This window comes from Vulpes lagopus, chromosome 1 (genome assembly GCF_018345385.1).
Source record: "Vulpes lagopus strain Blue_001 chromosome 1, ASM1834538v1, whole genome shotgun sequence".
NCBI classification, from domain to species: domain Eukaryota; kingdom Metazoa; phylum Chordata; class Mammalia; order Carnivora; family Canidae; genus Vulpes; species Vulpes lagopus.
In genome coordinates, this window is record NC_054824.1 from 121,153,516 (window position 1) to 121,175,322 (window position 21,807).

The 21,807-nt window shown below is 44.2% G+C and overlaps 1 protein-coding gene across 6 annotated transcripts in view; it reads right to left on the reverse strand.

Annotated features, from left to right (window-relative positions):
* The window catches only part of TMEM241 (transmembrane protein 241), a 112,791-nt gene that overhangs the window by 46,053 nt on the left and 44,931 nt on the right, over window positions 1–21,807 (reverse strand). For 5 of the 6 annotated variants that reach the window (XR_005990685.1, XR_005990689.1, XM_041774232.1 and 2 more), the window contains exons 6-12: window positions 18,709–18,734; window positions 16,798–16,849; window positions 15,115–15,163; window positions 14,772–14,876; window positions 14,311–14,356; window positions 12,688–12,723; window positions 8,726–8,760 (exon numbers count right to left, since the gene is read on the reverse strand). Coding sequence is in view for 4 of the 6 variants with exons in the window: in XM_041774232.1 (XP_041630166.1) it covers window positions 8,726–8,760; window positions 12,688–12,723; window positions 14,311–14,356; window positions 14,772–14,876; window positions 15,115–15,163; window positions 16,798–16,849; window positions 18,709–18,734 (349 nt within the window). In the remaining 2 variants the exon portion in view is untranslated. The remainder of the gene's footprint in view (window positions 1–8,725; window positions 8,761–12,687; window positions 12,724–14,310; window positions 14,357–14,771; window positions 14,877–15,114; window positions 15,164–16,797; window positions 16,850–18,708; window positions 18,735–21,807) is intronic. The other variant, XM_041774245.1, reaches the window with a different exon arrangement.

Here is a 21,807-nt window from a genome sequence, read left to right on the forward strand (position 1 = left end):
CAAGGGTTTCTGTGTGTTAGTGGCACTGTCTTAAAATAATAGTGTAATGATCATAATCCATTCAGCAAGAGTCTGTCCCGTGCAGGGCCCTATGCTAAAACCTCTACATACAGCATAGCATCTCTTTCAGTCCTTGTAATAACTATAACTCTGTGTGTGGTGTTTTAATATCCTCATTTAACTGGTGCTCTGAGAAGTTAAAGGATTTGTCTAGGATTGCACAACTCTTGAACAGTGAAGCCAGAAGGTACACCCCACTCACTCCAAACTCTACAATCTTTCTTCCTTTCTTTTACTTTAAAAAAATATATTTTATTTATTTATTCACGAGAGACATAGAGAGAGGCAAAGACACAGGCAGAGGGAGAAGCAGGCTCCTTGTGGAGATCCTGATGTGGGACTCGAACCTAGGACCCCAGGATCATGACCTGAGCCAAAGGCAGATGCCCAACCACTGAGCTACCCAGGCGCCCCTTACAATCTTTCCTCCTCATTAGACAGCCATCCCTGCACTAGGTGGAGTATAAAAGGTTGTTCTATTCTTTTCTGCCTTGTGTCTAAAAAAAGACTGTGAATGCATGCCTCTGACATCTTTTTTTCATTTTGTGTTTAATTACTGCACAAATGGCACAGAGGCCAGACCGACCGTGCTTACTCATTTGGGTTTAAGGTCTAAAGGGTACATTTATTTCTAGTGAAGTAAGTTCATTCTTTTAGTTCCACTTGGTGCAAGAGGAAATAATCACACATATTGGCTGCTTCCCCCTCTGGAATTTGAACTTGGTCACAAACAAGAAGTCAGGAGATTAAATAAGCAGAAAGCCTTCCAAAAATGTCCAGAGAAAAGGAATTAAGCATTTCTACAGCAGATTGCCTAATCCTCCCAAATCTGGAGTTTCTGAGACTCTGGAGGAGCCAGACCTTCCAGACCCCCAGGCCTCGGTCTCTCAGATCTGGATGGACCAGGGCAAGAAAGGCTGAGCTTCCTAAGGGCTCACAGTATGTTAGGTGTGCAGTGCAACATACAGGCAGCAGTTCCTACATCACTGCACTTATTAATCAAGAGTTTCAGAACGAGACAGACTGGGCTGCTATCCTTCCTCAGAGACCTAACCGATTTCAAATAATTCAACCACCTCATGGGAAGGAAAGTCCTGAATTCCACTTCCCTAGAGGTTTTGTTTTTGCTTTTTAAAAATCACAACTATTGTTTTGTTTTCTTTCATTGGTGCATATATGTGTGTGCTTAACTACAAAGGGGAGGATCTCTTGGGATCCGGTTTTCGGGCAGCCCAACAAGCGGTTCAGAGTTCTCGCTTTCTTCCTGCCATGACTCCACCGGAACGCTTCCACTGTCCACACGGACCCACACTGTTGGAGAGGCTTTGCAAATGACACCATCGGGCTCAAGTGTGTAGTGCAGGAACAGCACAATTTCTGTGGAGGTCCCTTCCTGCACACAAGCAACAGTGAGGTGACCCTGGGCACCCCAGCCCCAGAGGGCGGCCAGAGCCCCCCCGACCTGTGCAGGTGGGCAAAGCGACAGTCCATGTGGGGTTTGCTCTGTCTCTCTGCCAGCTGTGGTCCTGGGCCAACTTCCCTGAAGGTGTGAAGGAAACTGCAGTGCAGTCAGTGTGATGACGAGGAAGGGCAGAGAAGAGATAAGCCAGGGGCAGGACCTCGAGATTCCTGGGGCGTTGCCTTCGCCCGCCCCTGCCCAGGCTCTCACCAGCAGGTGGTTCCTGGGGCATGGGCAGCCTTCCCAGCCCAGCGTGGGCTGCAGAGGGGCTCTGACGGGCAGTGCAATGGTCAGAGGTGGGCTGGGAGAGAGGAAGACAAAGGAATGAAACCATGGTCCTAGGGAATTTACCAGTTATGTGATAACCTTCACCCAAATCCTAAAAAACTCATCCTATAAATTACTGAGAGAGAGAGAGAAGAGCTCACTCTTATCTTTGAGCCATTTCTAAGACCTCTACACGTCTCTCACACAGTACTTAGTGGACCCATGCCTGTCTCTGCTTTTGAAACCAGCCAGTCCCTGAGAGGAGGGACTGTCCCTTCCTCACCTCCTATCCACTGCATTAGGATCATCAGTAGTGCAATAGGCTAAGCACTACTGAACCCAGAGTACCTGAAACACCTAACTCCTCTTGCTTCCCCTGCAGAGAATGGGGAAGCAAGCTGGCTATGCTGGTCCTTAATTTCAAATCTGTCTCAAATGCTTCCACCACCCCTCCCCAATGCCTTCAGCCTGGCTTCTCTTCCACCAGCAAGAAGGGTGCAAGCCAGCCTCCACGCAGCACAGGCTACTGACCATGCTCGAAGATGGGACAGCGAATGGCTGGCCAGCCCAAACTCGTGAGAACTAAATCTAGGAACCTAAAAACCTTGTAGAGATGCTCCAAAGACAAGGCTCCTGCACCAGGTATTGTGGAATGCACAATTTAAGCACAAATTATGTAACTGAACATACGTTGAACACAACTGAACATAACGTTGTAAACACGTTTTGAGGCAACAACGTGCAGCCTTCTGCACCACGGCCCTGGTTAGGCCTTCCCTTTTTCTGAAGTTTTTATTTCAATTCCAGTTAGTGAATATACAGTGTAATCTTAGTTTCAGGTGGACAATATAGTGATTCAACACTTGCAGACATCACCCAGTGCCCATCACAGCAGGACCCTACCCTTCCTGAGCCACAGTAAAATTCTGCTGACTTTCTGAATGAGAGAGGGAATCCGATCTATTTGAAGATCAGAGCATGAAATCACCACAGTGAAAAGTGCAGCCCAATCTTACTACATTTAAGACTGCTTGATATCTGAACATCACATCCTCTCACCACATTTTAGCCCTCAGAACCGGCATGAAAATGGAAGGTTGGTTCCAAGACCAAGCAGTACTTGCTTTAAATCACATATGAACAAAAGGCACAACCAGGTAACAAGGTCATTTCTGGGTTCGGTTCCTGTGGGTCTCTCTCTTCTCTGGGTCCTGGAAATTCTCCCTCTTGAACACACAACAGAGGGACCTGGTACAAACAGGAAATGCAAACTTTCAAACAGAGGAAGAATTTCTCTTCTGTACTACTGCTTAAAATGGTCCAAGGGGAAGCAAGGTTCCAAAACTCTTGAAGCCTCTGTGTGAATCATGAGGTTGAAAGATAAAGATGGCAAGGTAGATTGCACCTACCAAGAAGCAAATGCAGTGCCCTGAGGGGGAAAAATGGCAGGGTCCGCACTCAGGATAAAGAGAACTATCCATCTGATCCCTACCACCATCTCCAATGCACTCTAAAGGTTATAACCCAAAGGGTCATCATCTGCTCCTACAGAAACACTTTCTGGTCACTCAGGAATGAGTGAGAAGGACAGCTCGAGCACTAACAAGAGACCATGCAGACTAGCTAAAATAAGACTGACAACACCAAATGTTAGTGAAGCTGTGGAGCAACTGAACTCTCAGACATTGCTGAGACAATGGGTATAAAATGGTATAAACACTTTAGAAAACTTTCTTAAAACTTAAATGTGCATCTGCTCTAAGACACAGAAATTCTATTCCTAGGTATTTATCCAAGAGACATGAAAATATAAGTCCAAAAAAAGTTTTGTATAATAATGTTCATGGCGGGACAGGGGCTGGGGGTGCGGGGGTGGGGCACATGACTGGCTCAGTCAGTAGAGCATGTGACTCTTGATCTTTGGGTTGTAGGTTCAAGCCCCATACTGGGTATAGAGATAACTTAAAAATAAAAATCTTTATTTTTAATTTTTATTATTTTAAAATTTTATTTAAACTCAATTAATTAACATATAACAGATTATTGGTTTCAGAGGTAGAGGTCAGTGATTCACCAGTACTCATTACATCACATGCCCTCATTAATGTTCATCACCCAATTACCCTGTCCCCCTACTACCTCCTCATCCAGCCATCCTCAGTTTGTTTCCTATGATTAACAGTCTCTTATGGTTTGTCTCCCTGATTTCGTCTTATTTTATTCTTTTCTCTCTTCTTCTATGATCCTCTGTTTTGTTTCTTAAATTCCACATATGAGTGAGATCATATAATAATTCTTTCTCTGATTGAGTTATTTTGCTTAGCATAATACCCTCTAGTTCCATCCATGCAAATGACAAGATTTCATTTTTTTTTTTTTGGATGGCTGAGTAGTATTCCACTGTGTGTGTGTATGTATATACATATATATTATATGTTATATATATTTATATAATATAAAATATATATGTATCTCACATCTTTATCCATTCATCTGCCAATGGACATCTGGACTTTCCATAGTTTGGCTATTGTGGACATTGCTGCTATAAAAAAAATAAAATCTTTAAAAAGAAATTAAAAAAAAGAAATAAAAAAAAAAAGAAATTTTAAAATCTTTAAAAAGAAATTAAAAAAAAAGAATAGAGAACATTCATGGAAGTTTTATTCATAACAGCCAAAAACTGGAAACAGTGCCAGTGAGCATCAGCAAGTGAATGGATAAACAAAAGGTGGTATGTTCATACAATAGCACCCTACTTAGTAATAAAAGGGAATCAACTAATGATACATACAACAACCTGGATGAATCTCTGAACACTATATTGAATGAAGAGCCAGATACAAAGGAGTATTTCCTGCCTGTTTACAGCTATACAAGGCTCTAGAATAAACAGAACTTATCTATGGTAACAGAAATCAGATCCAAGGTGGGTTTGGTGGTGGGTGAGAAGGGAGTAATGAGGAAGGGGCATGAGGAAACTAGTGACAGAAATGGTCTCTCAACGGGAGTGTAAGCTACAAAGGTGTATACCTTTGTCAAAATTGATCAACCTGTATACATAAGACAGGTGCATTTCATATCATATATGTAAATTATACCTCAAAAAAATTATTTTGAGAGAGAGTGCATGCAAGCAGGGAGTGTGGAGGGGCAGAGTAAGAGAGAGAGAAAATCTTTTTAAATTTTTTTTATTGGAGTTCAATTTGCCAACATTTAGCATAACATCCAGTACTCATCCCGCCAAGTGCCCCCCTCAGTGCCCTCACCCAGTCACCCCAACCCCCTGCCCACCTCCCCTTTCACTATCCCTTGTTCATTTCCCAGAGTTAGGTATCTCTCATGTTTTGTCACCCTCACTGATATTTACACTCATTTTCGGGAGAGAGAAAATCTTAAGCTGGCTCCATGCTCAGTGTGCAGCCCAACACAGGGGCTTGATCTCATGACCCTGAGACCATGACCTGAGCCAAAATCAAGATTTGGATGCTTAACCAACTGAGCCACCCAGGCACCCCTATACCTCAACTTTTTAATGTTTTAAAAGTCCTACTAAATAATTAAGATATGGGTGGAAAAAAAAAAAAGAAGAGGTGAAAAGAAACAAAAAGGAATAAAGCCCTGCTTTATGTCAGCAATTGTGAGGCTGGCTCAGTGGGTAGAACATGTGACCCTTGATCTCAGGGTTGTGAGTTCAAGCCCACATTGGGTGTAGAGATGACTTAAATAAATAAAACTTTAATAAATTAAGAAATAAAGTGCCAGAAACTGTTAACAGAACCTTCATAAAAACACTGCACCCCTGGGCCTTGGGGATTTACTGTGTCTTACCTAGTACAGGTGTGGGGAATCAGGAATATACTCTCCTTGATACAAGGCCCTGCTGTGGACATTCTAGATGGAAAGTATAATAAGCAAGTTGGGAAAAATAAAGGATTGTTCTAACTTAAAAACAGGCTAGACTACACAGGGGTCGAATGAGAAAGCTAACAAATTGGAAGGAATTGGGGCTGCCCCATGACAGCAGTCCTTGAATATTTCTGGAGGAGAGAGATTTCCTCAGGTGTTTTATTTGCTGAAACTTTGTAATCGATTGTATACTGCTATGAGAAAACATCTCCAGGATCCATCAAAGAGTTGAGCCAAATCATCAACTGATTTGGCTTTATAAAGCTGAGAAAAATTGATCCCTCAGTACTCTTCTAAATCCTGAGCTTTCATCACTTTTCATACCAAATTTCTACCTTAATATCTATCTACCTTAGTGATCTATTCTACCCCAAAAATATAACCATTTTACCGTACTCAGGTGCTTTTTGAAGCAAAGAGCCACTGCTTACAGTTGTTCAGGTTGTGTACTGCACAACTTCTCACAATCCTGAGATCATGATCTGAGCTGGAATCAAGAGTTGGATGCCTAACTGACTGAGCCCCCCAGGTGGCTCATATGCCCTATACATTTTTAAAAATTCAGTGGTTTTTAGCATATTAACAGAGTTACACAACCATCTCCACTATGGAATTCCAGAACATTTCATCACCTCAAAAAGAACCTGAGGCCTATCTTAAATTACTCTTCTGCCTAGACCATTCTACAACTATAGGCTGTTGACTACTTGGTGTTTCCAGAGAGTAAGTTCCCAAGCTATTCTTGCATTAGCCTAAAAGTTTAGCAATAACTCAAGGTGAAATGTGGGAATGTTGGTCAAACTGTATAAACTATTACCAGCATCACGGTGCTTAGAAACTGGTAGGCAAATGCTCCTCAAACTAAGAGAAGCTCCAGGGACCCCTGGGTGGCTCAGTTGGTTAAGCATCTGATTCTTGATTTCGGCTCAGGTCATGATTTCAGGGTTGTGAAATTGAGCCCCACATCAGGCTCCAAGCTGAGTGTAGAACCTGCTTAAGATTCTCTCTCTCTTCCTCTCCCTCTGTCCCTCCCCAGCCCCCCTGCATGCACATGCATACACTTTCTCTCTCAAAACCAAACCAAACCAAAAGCCAAGAGAAGCTCCAAAAGGAAATTTAGTAACATTGTATAAAAGTATTCATTCACTCCAGAAACTTTATAATAAACTGCAGGATCACTGAAAAAGAAGCCTTTGAAAAGAAGGATTTACTGTGTCTTACCTAGTACCGGTATGGGGAATGACCTGGGAGAAGGGTCAGGACCTAAACTTTGGTCTCTCTCTACTACTCACCTCCCCTGCACCATCTTGGCCACGTCCCTTAACTGTTCTGGGCTTTAATTTCCTCAACTGTAAAATGTAGCAGCACCTTGGATAATCACTAAGGCTCCTTCTAGTTCTGAGAATCATGAGGAATGAACGAACGAACATCACCTCTTAGTTGAAAGGCAGAGTGATTTCTTTAGGGGAGAATCATTCATCAAAATCTACCACTTGTCACTCAGGGAGCAAACGAGCATGCAAACCAAGGAGAAGCAGAGAATTTTCCAAAGGCTTTGACCAAGACACATTTCAAAGGGGGAGGGTGCTTAAGGGGCTTGTGAATGTCTCTTGGGTGGCAACCTCCTGGCTGCATGAAAGAATGACAAGAGGCATACTTAGAGGCAGACAAGCACCAGCTCGGGTGAGCAAAAACAGGTAGGGTTCACACCATGGGTTTCATACAATTTTTATTTTACAAAGGATAGGCTTTCAACACATGAGAATGCAGAGGGCACTCAGCACCAAACCTCATAGTCCAGACATAACACCAGGCTGTGGGCATGGGCAGAAAACAGCACATGTGCCTAGTGAGGGCCAGTGTAGAATAACGCTTGGAAAAAAGAATAATTCAAATTATCCTCATGAGACATGGGTTCAGATGGGTCATATACAATCCAGAAACAATGAATCACTATCAACAGTTCCCTCAGGAGACTAGCTCAAACAGTCTGAAGTAGCTAAAGGCACCAACAGAGAGCAATCATTGTTCAGGGCACAACAGGAGCTAGAAAGGGCTTTGCAAAGAGCCCAGTTCACCTTTCTCATTTCAGCTGAGACTCTGAGGGCTCGGGAAAGGCCTTCTGCCCCACAAATGGCCAAAAGACATGAGTTGAAGGAGCATGACCAATAAAATGTGTATTTCCAGCCATACCACACGCAGATATGATGTTGTTATCTTTGGCATCAACTTCAAAACCTTTCAGAGTAAGAAAAAAAAAACTCACAATGGAACACAGTATTGTGGGCAATTCTTGAATCTGAAAAACAACTCTAGAGTCACCAAGGCAGCCAACAGGGCAAAGGAAAGCTTTTATAAAGATTTTTATTTATTTATTCATGAAAGACACAGAGAGAGAGGTGCAGAGACTCTGCAGAGAGAGGGGCAGAGAGAGATATTGCAGGGGGAGAAGCAGGCTCCATGCAGGGAGCCCGAGGTGGGACTCGATCCTGGGATCCCAGGATCAGGCCCTGGGCTAAAGGCAGATGCTTAACCGCTGAGTCACCTAGCCATCCCCAAAGGGAAGCTTTAAGCCTCAACTTCCTTAATCTGCAATTATGAATAGTGTATGATCACACATGATAAAAATGTATGAAAGAATGTCAGTTGGAAGTAGGGTGAATCGGAACTTTCTCACCAAATCCTTTCGCACTAGGATTGAAGAGCAATTCTAGATGTTTGAAGGAGCTTGAGAAGAAGAGAAGAGTACTCTACTCGTTCGTCGGGCAGATAACAAACCTGTCTGGACAGCTGAGACCGCACCCGATGAAAACACATACGACAAAATTCAAGAAGGGGTGAGAATAAATTCGCGGGCAGTAAACCCACAAGGGGTCACTGAGACCCATCTCAAGTACGTGGGTGATGCCTAACCCCTGTGCTCCCGTCCTGGAAGGCAAGCCATGTTCTCTTATAGAACGTCCCGCACAGATACAACTGGGCCAGAGCACTGGGTGGAATGGGCAGCATCAAACAAACAAACAGGCTTACCTGTGGGATGAGACGCGACTGCCAGGAGCACCACGCTGAAAACGAAACAGCAGAGCAGTGAGGAAGTCCTCCCCAGCACCGAGAAAACAGCAATGTACGTTGCCACTAGTTCTGCTCCGAAACGGGGAGATCTGCTTAAAAGCAGACTATTGGCACCAAATGGTCTCACTCATCAGCGAGAGGGTGAGATCTCCTGAGAAGCCTCAGGTTTTGGCACCGCAGGAGGGTTGGTGGACTGTACTCCAGGACGGACCAAGGACCCACACCTCGTTCCGAGGCCAGCTGTATGTATGGCTGATTATTACCACACTCACCTCATCTGCCAAGAGTATTTGTAAGCTAAACAAAGCAAACTCTGAATTACACATAGGCTGCAACTGAAAAACAAGCTGTCAAGCATGAGCTAAATCTACCATTGCCATAAAATTAATTCTCTCGGAGGTTAAGTTAAATTTTCAAGAAGACAGCCCACAAAATGATCCATTCCATCAACTATGTGCCTGGAAATTACCTGGACTGATTTGCAATAGAAGCTGAAAAGGATGAAGAGGAGGAGGAGTGTTCTGATGCTGGCCATATTGGTCCTTGGTATTGTCCCATCTTCCTCTCTGGAAGCTTCTCCCATCTCCTAGTACCTGCCTACCACGCCTTCACGCTGCCCCGGGCCCACCTTCTACACCTCTTCCATTGCAACTCCATGCGACCCCAGCAGCTACCTGGTTAGAGGTTAGGAATACAACTTTTTGTCCCATATGATAGGAGGGGATTTTTTTAAATTTTTAATGCTAGACAGACTACTCTAGTTCTTAATACTGGCTATGCATCAGAATAGCTAACACCCTGGTTAGAATCTCTAAGGGCAAGATCCAGGCATCAGTTGTTTTCATTTGTTACAGCCCCCGGGTGCACTAAAGGGCACTGAGGTGGAGAACCAGCAAAGTCCCTAGTTGGTGACATTAGAGGCAGTGTAAAGGACAGTTTGAACAAGGAAGCCACTGTGAGCTTGACAGCTCTGCCCCTCCCTGCCCCTGGGTTAACTCTTTGCACCACTTCTGTTTTTCTCCATCTCTTTCTCTGCTCTGCCTCTGTAGTACTGGTTGTCTGATGGCTCCAAGAAGTGGCATCATGCAAAGGGGCAGGAAGGGAGGAGGGTCAGGAGAGAGGCAATAAAGAAGAGCCACACGTTGGGTCATTCAGCAGTTGTAGGTTTATAAGACAGGCCTGACATGTAGTTACAAAAAATACGCACACTACAAGCAAGACTGGAGACTTTCTGTCCTTTGCTTGCCATCTATTCTTTCTTTGGCAAACAGAGACTCTGTATATACTCCCTTATTTTATCTCATTGAGTCCCCTTTTGGTTATAACTTCAGCAGCAGAAGTTATGACTCCAATGGCAGGATAGAAGAGGCCCCTCTCCATCCCAATATATCTCCGAGGGCTTGCCATGGTACCCCAAATCCCATCACTGGCATCATCCCAAAGGATGTCCCTACAATAAAATATTAAGGTATAAAAATAAGGAGAAATAATTAAATGAGTTCCCTAATCTCTGTTTGAGTTTTGCAAATCTAGTGGCACGCCACTCCTAATTCCTACTCTGTGATAGCCTCGGGGGCAAGAGCCACCTTTTAAAATTCCTTCTGGATTCCAGGTGCCCAACAGGGCCAAACATATAGTAGGTTTTTGGAATTGTAATTAATCGCCTCTATGATTATTTGTGGTGGGCATATGTTTGAAGAGAAGTGTAACTTGAAGCCCCCTACATTTCTAAGACTCTATGTGACACGTAAACTCTAAAGAAGAAATCATATAAAAGGCATATGATGACACATGAACAGCAGACTTTTAAAATGCATTCAATAGCTGTTTATTGAATGCCTGGTCAGTGCCAGGTATGGTTCTAATTTGGGAATACGGCAATGAGCAAAACAGAAAGCCTTCCTCTATTTCCTATATTTCCTCTATAGGAAATATAATGGGAAAATAGGAGAAAAATATGTTCTCCACAGGATGAAGTCCAATCAAAGTCATACCCCCTACAGAACTCCTATTTCCCTTTGACACACACACAATTTCACCTGCAAAATGAGAAAGTGGGGTAGCAGCAGGGAACATATGATAATTTTTTATTTAATATTTAATAATGTCTGCTTATGTTAAAAGGAAATGGCATTAGGCATACATCCCATAATCATTCCTTATAAATGTCTTATATTTCTTAAAATGCTGGTGAAGCCCATATTATTTTCAGCCCCAGATACAACCTCCTCCTTTGTTCCTTCCTTCAGCCTTTCCCATCTGCCTTGGGCCTTAGACCTCTGTTTATATGAGAAACAGGGAAGGTCAGCGTCAGGGAGCAAATACACCCTCAAGAAAATAGTTGTATGTGCCAAAGTAGAGAATCACTCAACCACTGGCTTCTCTCAAAAAAAAATGGAGACCAAACTAGTTCTTGGCCCCAGCAGGCAGAGCTCCCAGCTGGCAGCAACCAGTACATCTGCTGCATGGATCTGAGGAACCCATCAGTGTCCATGGCCAGGGGAAATTGAACGGCGGCCCTCATTCTGATTCACACGTCTTCATCACAGGTACTGAAAGAAGACTAGGAAACAGAATTGTGGCTTTAGCCAGGTGTGTGGCAGGCCCAGCCAGGAAGCATTGAGCACCAGGCTCAAGGGCAGTGGGTGTCCTCACTTGGGGATGGTAGGGAATCGGGCTGGCAGGAGAATGAGTCAGGGGTCACAGAGGCTCACTTTTCCATCCTCTCATTCCTTTGCCGTTAGAGTGGACTCTAAGTTCTATGGAGAAGAAGAAAGGCCCAAAGTGTTCTGATGTTATGGGAACATGTTAAACATCAAGGGCCTTCTGCATTTTTCAGAAGCGCCTCTTAAAAAGGCAGCTGGTGTGTCTGGCCAGAGTAGAACTAATGATTGTTTTCAGCAGAGTACAAAAGAGGCCCACAGCCATGCTTGCGGTGGATCCTTTCAAAAAGGCATTTTAATAAACTACAATATTTATGAGCTTTATCTGCAGATGAAGAATACGGCTCATGTTGAACGTTTTAAGATGAACTTCCTGCAAAAATCAGCGTGACCAAATGCTGAGCAGCACATCCCCAGCCTGGGTCATCTTTGCAAGCAGTCATGCATTAGGGCAAGCTGGGGCTCCCAGCAGCAGATCCCACCCTTCTTCCTCTGCGGCTATTCTATTTAGTAGACAGAGCTCTATCCTCTGTTTGGGTTGGGGCAAGGGTACAAACAGCAGTCCATATACTACATTTAAATGTTATAAATCAAACTTCAAACTTCATCCTACCTTAATAACTATACCTTCAAAAACAACCTGGAAGTCTAGATTAAGATTTAGAATTCTTAGAGTCACTGGAGGTTCATGTCAGAACATAGTGGCATGGACAGTTTCAACCCCTGGCTCCTGGCTCCCAATGAGCCCCCTTCTCTCTCTACTCCAGGCTCCATCCTGAGGCCTCATACACCTGTGTGTGGGCACATCAGCCTGCAAGTCCACCCTCCATGCACACCTCCTCCCCTACTAACAGCCTGTCTTTGGACACTGCTTGGGTCTAGGAATGAGTTGGAAAGATAGGAAACCTTGGAATCAAGCTCAGGACCTCCTGAGCAGAGAATTCTAGGTTCCAGCTTAGAAGAGAGACTGTGGGCCCTGGGAAGAAATGTCCTCTTAGCCTTACAGACTCCATACTTCATGGAGAGAGGTATGATGTTCTGAAATGGAGAGTCAGAAAGAGGTCCCTTTTGCCTGGTCTATGTACCGAACTGCTATTTGGTTTTCTCAACTTCTAGTCATCTTACAAATTATTTAGCTTGCCTTTCTGGTAGGCATACTGGCTCAGCACCCCCTAATCAAAATATTATTGGGAAATAAAAATCCATTAGCTCTAGAAAGATATGAGTTGTTCTTTGAAAATGTAAATTATATTTTACCTGAACATATAGTTTAAGTACTGCTGCTCAATGTCGCTAAGGAATGAGAAAAAAAGAAAAAGAAAAAACATGTAAAATAATAGAAATGTTTCACATACACAAAAGGGACATTATATTCTACTAATAAATTATATCTATGGCTGAGTTTCTACATTTAAAAATGGTATGAAGGGTATTTTATATTCGAAACTTGTTCCTGGTTCATTTTTAAAAAACATTTCCTAGTTTAGTAGTAGCACACACATTTTCACCTGTGGCAGATTAGCTCCTACATCTGCCACTGGGAGAGGAGTGTCAACTCTTTCAGGCCATTGGACCAACTTCTAGGGCCACCATATTTGACAAATAAAAATACAGGACACCCAAATAAATCTGAATCTCAAATAAAGACTTATGTTTAACTATATTCCAAATATCACATGGGCCATAGTTACACTAAAAAAAGGATTCACTACTTATCTGAAATTCAAATTTAACTGGGCATCCTGTATTTTATCTGGCAACTCCACTGGCTTCTTGCTGCAGAAACACTTCATTAAAGGAACAAGAGGTGTTTTACGGACCTGTAGTCACAGCCTCCAAGTGTATAACCTTCTCCCAGGGGTCCTTCCCTGGTGGGCCTCAAACCCCAGAAGCCAGCAAACCAGTCCAGCTGCAGCACAACCCATGCAGGGACCACTCTCTCTTTCATTTACATTTGCTAAGGCTGGTCCGTTGACTGCCCACAACAGAGGCCTCATTTTACCCCAGCACAGAGCTCATGACGGGAAATTCTGGATCTAAACAAAGTCAAGTTAGGAAGGGGCTAGGGAAACAAGAAAAAAGAGGTGGCCTCTGAACTGGAAGAAGTAAACTGGGGCCCCCCAAGCAGCAGGTTACACAATTTTTATAAAACTGTTGTGTGTTTAAATAAATAAAAATTAAAAAAAAAAAAAAAAAAAAAAAAAAAGGGATCCCTGGGTGGCGCAGCGGTTTGGCGCCTGCCTTTGGCCCAGGGCGCGATCCTGGAGACCCGGGATCGAATCCCACATCAGGCTCCCGGTGCATGGAGCCTGCTTCTCCCTCCGCCTGTGTCTCTGCCTCTCTCTCTCTCTCTGTGACTATCATAAATAAATAAAAATTAAAAAAAAAAAAAAAAAAAAAAAAAAAAAAAAAAAAAAAAAACTGTTGTGTAAAAATTTGCCCATGAAGTAAGAGGACAGAGGGCCCCCCTGTTCTTTGCACATTGCTGACGACCAGTAGGATCAGGTGCTAGTGGATCCTGCCTGGAATGACCCAAGAGCAGGAGAAAAGGTTTCAGAGGCGCCTGGCTGCTGCCCTCACCACAACCCACACATGCACAGTCTCTGGCTGAACAGAACAAGCTCAAGACACCTTGGGTTTCATCCCTTTGTTTTAACCAAACAACAACCCAGCACACTTTATTTATTTATTTTTTTTATGATAGTCACAGAGAGAGAGAGAGAGAGGCAGAGAGACAGGCAGAGGGAGAAGCAGGCTCCATGCACCGGGAGCCCGACGTGGGACTCGATCCCGGGTCTCCAGGATCGCGCCCTGGGCCAAAGGCAGGCGCCAAACCGCTGCACCACCCAGGGATCCCCCCAGCACACTTTAGAAGTTTACCTTAAGGCGTTGGGTTTCCGGGACTTCTGCACTATCTTATAAGCCCCTGAAAATGAAGCAGTGGGTGTTACTGGCACAGGACATCCTGCATAAGGGGTGGCCCGCACTTGCTGGGAAGCACAAAATCCACTTGGAGGAAGGCTGCTCTTCCCACACAGGTCACCCACGGCTGACAGGGGGCGCAACAACACTCTGGAGGATGTCCAGGATGCTAATGCAGTCATCCCCAGTGATAACCACTCGGTATAGAGAATGCTTCTGGGCTGGGAGGGCTCATGATCAGCAGAAGGATACAATTCACAGGAAGCTTTCAACCTCCTCTGCAGGATGCACAGGAGAAAGGAACACGGCTGCTCCATTTCTGAACCCTGTGTAACACAATCAGGGCCCTGCTTTCCCCCTAAACACCAAACGTATGATGTGAAATAAAGTCAAATGGCCCTTTTATTTCACTCGCTCACATTTCTTTGCATATACTGCTGAAAGACAATGTTTCCAACACAAACTTCTGGATCTCTTCTCAGCATTTTGAGAGAAGACCAACCAGCACTTCTCCACGCTTCTGCCTTGAGCCAGCAGGGCCAGAGCCGTGGTGAGTGAGTTAGTATTTGTGGAGAAAAAGAGGAGACTATGTCAGAAATGGAAACATTTCAGGAGAACAAGATCAGAAAATCCCCATTTAATTTCAACCTTGACACCTTATCTGTAATCTTCCTATTGCTCAGGGTTACCGAAAAGTGGATATATAAGAAGGTCTAAGTAATAAGCCTCAATTCTTTAAGTAAGCATTCTTTTAAAACTTACCTACACAGAATAAGTGAATTACAGCCCAGAAATATCCATTGGGATCAAACTGTAACACAGGATTTAAAAAAATAATAAAACAGCTATAAGAAGAGACAAATGGGATCTAGTGTGACAACCAGAAACCTTAACTGTCAATGCATAGTGCCAACCAAGGGTGCCACAACAGGACTCTGGGGCCTTGGCCAGTTCATCTTCAATTCTCACCCTGATGCCTATGATATCTTCCTAACAGGGCTCTCTGCCTCCAGCACCCCTTTTTCCCATTCTCCACACCACATCTCTAAAACACTGATCCCATGGTGTCACCTACTGCTTAAAATCACTCAATAGTCCCCCAGTGACCTCAGGATAAAATCCAAACTCATGGCACCCTAGGATCTCTATGACAATCCCCTGTCAACCCCACCAGTCCCATCTACTGCACCCCTTCCAGGGAAAGTCACACCTTGCACTTCCCCAAGCCCAAACACTTCCCCCATCAACTCAGCCAAGGGGCACTCCCTCTCTTCTTCACTTTCTTATTTTTCTCTGTAGAAGTTTATCTCATCTGACACATTCCATTTCATTTGTCACCTATCTCTTTCTCCACCATCCACTAGCCTATAAATTCCAGCAGGGCAGGAATTTGCACAGGGTTACACACACAGTAAGTGCTCACTAAAGTTGAATCACAGAATACACGACACCCCATGACTGTGCCCACACCTGCTTTCTTCTCCTGGCCATCACCTCCTCACCCTTTAGGATTTAGGTCCAGAGAGCAGAGTCTGGCTCTAGCATTAGAAAGGTCTATGTAAATTCTGAAAGCCCCACTTATTTGTGGGCTGGTGATCTTTGGGTCCTCGTTGTTCTTTAGCTACGCAATGGAGACAATAAGAGTCCCTCTCCTTGTGAAACTATGAGATTTTAAATAAAATAAGGCACATAAAGCACTGGCACAGAGTCTGGCACATAGCTAGCTCCTTATAATTGCTAGCTCTTCCTACTTCCTGGGTCCCCAAGTATTCTTAAGTGCCTCACTATGTCCCGTATCTCCCCAGGACAGAGCCCTGGCTTCCCTGTGTTATAATAATCTATTTCTCATCTGTCCTCCTCCCTTTTGCTCTTATGAGATTCTGACTTCTGCCTGCAAGAGGATAATTTTTCTTTGTGTCCCCAGAGCCTGGCTCAGTGCCTGACACTTGATGGGAACTTAATAAATGCTGGGAGAGAAAAGAGAGAAAACAGACCCACCGCGAGATGACTACTGGGGGGTAGGGGTGGGGCCTCAGGGCCTAGTAAGGAAAAACTCAGGCAAATAAGCGAAAATCACTCTGCAGATGAGGCCTTCGGGGATGAGAGGGAAACTCAACTTCGCCTCCATGCAGGAGGCTAGGGTACTCGACCTGGGGGCCTGGGGCTTGTGGGTCCTCCCAGCACAGACTGAGGGCTAGTGGCACCCATCACGGCACCCAGAGACCAGAGCTCTGCCATTCTGCTGCAGGCCTGGAGAGAAGGTAAAGTCCTGCAGAAAAGGTGTTGAGCTGGCCAAGAGGTACCCAGCCCGGAAGCTTTTAAATGCCTTTGCACAGGCTGGGGTTCTTCTGATTCTCAAAGGAAGGACTAGGAGTTCTGCTCACACACACAGGCTGCAGAGAGTAGAAGACACTTGGAAGGCAAAATGAATGCCCTTGGACTTACCTGGGGGTCATTGAAGGGAAGGCATCCTGCGGCAGCCAGAAGGAAGAGGGTGCTATTCAAAGGGAGAGAACACAGGCAGCTTCACCTTTCAACATCAAAGGGTTTCCCAGACAGCATGGGGGTTGGAAGACATCAGGAGGCGCTTGCACAAGGCCGACACCCTGTGAGACCCAGCCCCGTGCCCCTGTTCCTCCTCTGAGAACCCCGCTACCTAGGCCATTTCCAACTGTGTGCTCCACCAGGGACCAGACAGTCCCTTCCCTGGGGCTCAGCTGGCCATTTCCCAGGACACGGGCACTTGCAGGACATTTGCAAAACCATGGCTGGCTCATGCAAGAAAAACAATGATGCCCATGAAACAGATAATAAGAGATTTTTTTTTAACTGCAGATCCCCAAAAATACACTAGTAAAAAAACTGGTAAATCAGACTGCAGATCCACCTCTCAGGAAAAAGAAAGCACCATGTAAAGCACATTAAAATCTTTTGTGCATCAACCTCACCAAATGATCAAATGTAACAGCTCCAATGACAGGACAGACCTACATCCTGAGCCTTCTGACATGACATACTGAGGAGGTCACAATGTCATTGTCATTCGTGTGGCATTTCTGTCAAATATGCAGAACGCACCTAGCGTGGCCGGGTGGGCTCAGAGCTGGGGACCCACAGCCCTGGGAAGGTCAGAACGACACCAGACATCCGAGGCACAGGAAGGTCCTCCACATCAGCCCACCCCCCTTCTATAGCCTTGCCAACTTTTAGGACACATGTACAAAAAGCCCGGAAAAGACTCCACGGCAGCAGATTGACAAGAGACTCAGAGGCAAAGGGTGAGGTAAATGGGGGAGAGGCTATGGGAAGTGTTTCTGGGACTGCACAGGATTAGGTAGGTTTTAGGTGGGAGACAACGAGAACCCTAATAGATTTGGTGTCTGCGTAGAGTAGAAGGCTGTATCAGATATAGGATGCTTCCTCATTCACAGGCAATGAATGTTAGAGGTCCTCTCAAACAGCCCCTTGAGGCTGATAGGACATGGGGGACTGCCAGGTGTGAGACAGCACTTAGTTTCCCACCAACCTTGGCTTTGAGCAATACATGATTATATCAGGTATTAGTGGGTTTTAATTCCTCTCTTTAACACCTGCTAATCTTTTAAACGAGAGGATAAGTCCTGAGAGTGTTATGTTTTGTTTTGTTTTGTTTTTTCCGCAAGTAGCAGCCTGTAATAAAGCAAAATAAGAGACTGGATGAAAGCCCAGAAACATCTGAAACAAAAAGTCCTAAATCCATGTGTCAAAGCATTTCTGTTGGTTCTCTATCTTCAGGACTGAGCTTCAGAGCTATGGCAGAGGAGGCAGGTAGCAGCCAGAGAACAGGGTTACAGGTCAGCACACCGAGGGCCCAGGGACCTGCCTGAGAGTCCAGCCCAGCTCATGGTTCCGCCCCAGGCTCGAAGGGCAATGAAGCCTGCCCTTAGTCACTCTGCTGTGGCCCAAGATCACGACTCAGATCTCTGACCTTGCAGGCAGTGCTTTTCCCACCATAGGAATCATAAAGACTCAATAAATTGCAAACATTATTTTAAAAGTTTGAAGTCATTTTCCATGTTTTCCATTGTCCTTCTCCCATCAGTATTGCACAATTCTTAGTGAAGTTTTGGGCATCAGTGATGAAATCTACAGATTATTTTCCCCTTAGGAACAGAATATTTCAGGGAAGAAAACCAGTGAAAGAAAGAGATAGTAAAATTTAGAATAAGACACAAAATGGGGGAATGTAGCTGTTGATAACAAATTCTGTCAAATCTCAAATAGGAATCTTAACAGTTTATCATCAACATTTAAAATCAGGTTAAATCTTCTATTTTAGAGGGCTTTGGGTTTTGCTTTCTTTTTCTTTAAACTTACCTACAGATCTTTTCAGGAGAAGTTTTCTGTATGAAAAAAAAAGAGACATATAGTTAGTCTTAAAAATTCTCTTTTCCCCTTAAATAAAATACTTAGATCAAGAGGCAAATAAATTTCGAGTAAGCTTATTGGGGGCTTAAGAGCGGGCTGCACCTCAGTATTTTTTGAGGCTTTTCCTGGTTGGACCACATGAAGGATGACTCAGAGGCCAAGTTGAGTCACTTGGGCAAAGCACTCTGGGTGTGCAATTTTACTACCCTCACCTCTGGAACTGTGTTTACTCACAAAACACCAAAATGATGCCAGGGCCAAGCCTTCAAATATCTCACACACCAAGAAAGGGAGAGAGAGCAATTGATGTGACCTGTGTAAGAAGGTAATTCAAGCTCTCATTCAACTTCTATGCCAGTCCATCTCCTTACATTTGCCTTTCACTAATCCAGCTCTGACTCTCAGCAGTGCTGTAAGCTCTCTGGGATGATGTATAAATGAAGAAACAGGAAAAAGGAGAAGGGAAATCTCTCTCTCTCACTGCTAGAGAGAGAGAAAGGGCGGATTAGGGAAATCAAAATTTGGCATTCTAAAACTCCCCGAAATGAAGAAATTCTAATGAGGACCCTACCTTTATCCTTTCCTTTTTATTAGTCATTTTGAGGGAATGAGTTCTTTGCACTCAGGTATAAAGTTCTAGCAGGAAGAAGCAAGATTTTTCTATATTTGATAGAAGAAATAACAGATTAATTCTGGACATTTCAAAAGGATTACTTTGCTAATTGGGGACAAACTACAGTGCTTTGATTCCAGTTCATGAAAGTGAAGTATGAACATATTGTTTAAAAATGAAACACTCTTGGGACACCTGGGTGGCTCAGTGGTTGAGTGTCTGCCTTTGGCTCGGAGCATGATCCTGGGATCCAGGATCGGATCCTGCATCGGGCTCCTTGCATGGAGCCTGCTTCTCCCTCTGCCTATATCTCTGCTCGCTCTCTCTCTCTCTCTCTCTCATGAATAAATAAAATCTTTTTAAAAAATCATATTAAAAAAATGAAGCACTCAGAAGGTACAAACTTCCAGTGACTAGAGTCTGTATTGTAGATTTGAAAGTTGCTAAGGGAGTAGATCTTGAAAGTACTCATTACAAGGAAAAAAATTTATAACTACATATGGCAATGGATGTTAACTAGACCTATTGTGATCATTTTGCAAGATACACAAATATCAAGCCATTATGCTGGACACCTGAAATGAATATAATGTTATATGTCAATCATATCTCAATTTTTTAAAAATGTGAAGCACTGACAAACATGGTTTGCTATAAAGGCTATCTTCAGTTTTCATGCATTACTAAATAATCTAGTTTGCCCTTGTTTTAATAAATAGATCACGTTTGTGAGCAAAGCAGTGGCTTGCATCTTTTGATCCTTAAATCTTGTCTCAGTGGAATCCGCCTCAGCTGGCCATGCCAACCTTGACTCCACTGCCACCTGGTGGGGGACACATCCCTTCAGTACAGGAAGGATGACCCAAAAAGGTGACTTGACTCTGGGCACCTGGAGAATTGCCCTATCACAGGAAAATGTGTCACTGAAAGATTCTGGGCTAAATGTAATCAACATATCAACAGTTTGGCGGAAAAATAGGAACAGACAGGATAGAGATGAAAAGCATGGCCCAGCTGTTCCATGAGTAGTAACACGTGCATCCAGCAACTGTCTGGGGACTTCTGTCACAGGGCAGCAAATCAATACAGAGCTCGAGACAGTTCACTCATTCCACAGAGGAGAGACTGCTTTTTTATTTGAAACGCCTCTGGCCCGAGGAGCCAGAACCTGAGATACAGAGATTAGAACAAGCAATAAATGCATTAGGGAGCCTCTGCTTCCCAGGACTCCACAAACAACTGAGGAGTTAATGTCTGGGGTTCACCTTTTGAGGCTCCTCTGTCCAAAAGCCACCCAGTGATAAGTCCTCATGATGTCTCAGTGTTCTGAATGAGTCAGTATAACTTCTCAAAAGTCACATCGCCAAAAAGAACAATAAACAACTAGTATTACCGGAGGTCAGCTAACTTACTCTGAGGACTCCCTACTCTATGCCAGTGTTGTTCTAAGCCTCTACATGTATTGACTTATTTCATTATGGGTTATTTAAGTCTCAGGATGTGCAAGAGATGCAGACACCAAAGCATTGAGAAAGTAGTAAAGTTGCCCAAGCTCACAGGGTTTGGGCTCAGGTGATCTAGCTCCGGAGCCTGATCCTTTACGATGCTATTCTAACACAAGCAGCCTGCCAATCCTGCAGTGACACCTGCCAGCCCTTTCAGACTACTACCTTCATTTTCTGCTTCCTCTGCCTGCCTGGAATGCCCTTTCTCCCTGCACTTTGAATCCTACCATCCACGGGACTGGGTTCAAATTTTGCCTCCTGGCCTTTCCAAGCAGACTCTCCATCTACCCCATACCCTTGTTCCAACCCATATGGCATTCTATGAACATCACAGAACGTGTTTACATGTTGGTTCCTCCATTTACCTGAGTTCTGTGAGGATGATCGATGTGTCGTGTATATCTCCATAGCTGTAGGCCTAGCCAGATGCTTGATATATAGCGTAGATTTAGTCAATGTTGAACAAATGAAAACAAAAGAATGAATAGCAGCATTCTAATGTTTAACTGTGACAAGTATATCTGCAAGGTAACGGGACTAATTTCACAAGGCACACATTATCTTTTTTTTTTTTAATTTTTTTAAAATTTTTATTTATTTATGATAGTCACAGAGAGATAGAGAGAGAGGCAGAGACACAGGCAGAGGGAGAAGCAGGCTCCATGCACCCGGAGCCCGACGTGGGATTCGATCCTGGGTCTCCAGGATCGCGCCCTGGGCCAAAGGCAGGCGCCAAACCACTGCGCCACCCAGGGATCCCAGGCACACATTATCTTATAGTCAAACTATGTGTGTGTGTGTGATTGCACATGCATGTACAAAGAATCATGGATGGTGACAACGAACCACGGTTCCAATTAGAGTTTATCCTTATAACCTGGGAACAAGGTCATGAGGAGGTCAACTTTCCTCTCCAGAGTTGAGTCTGGT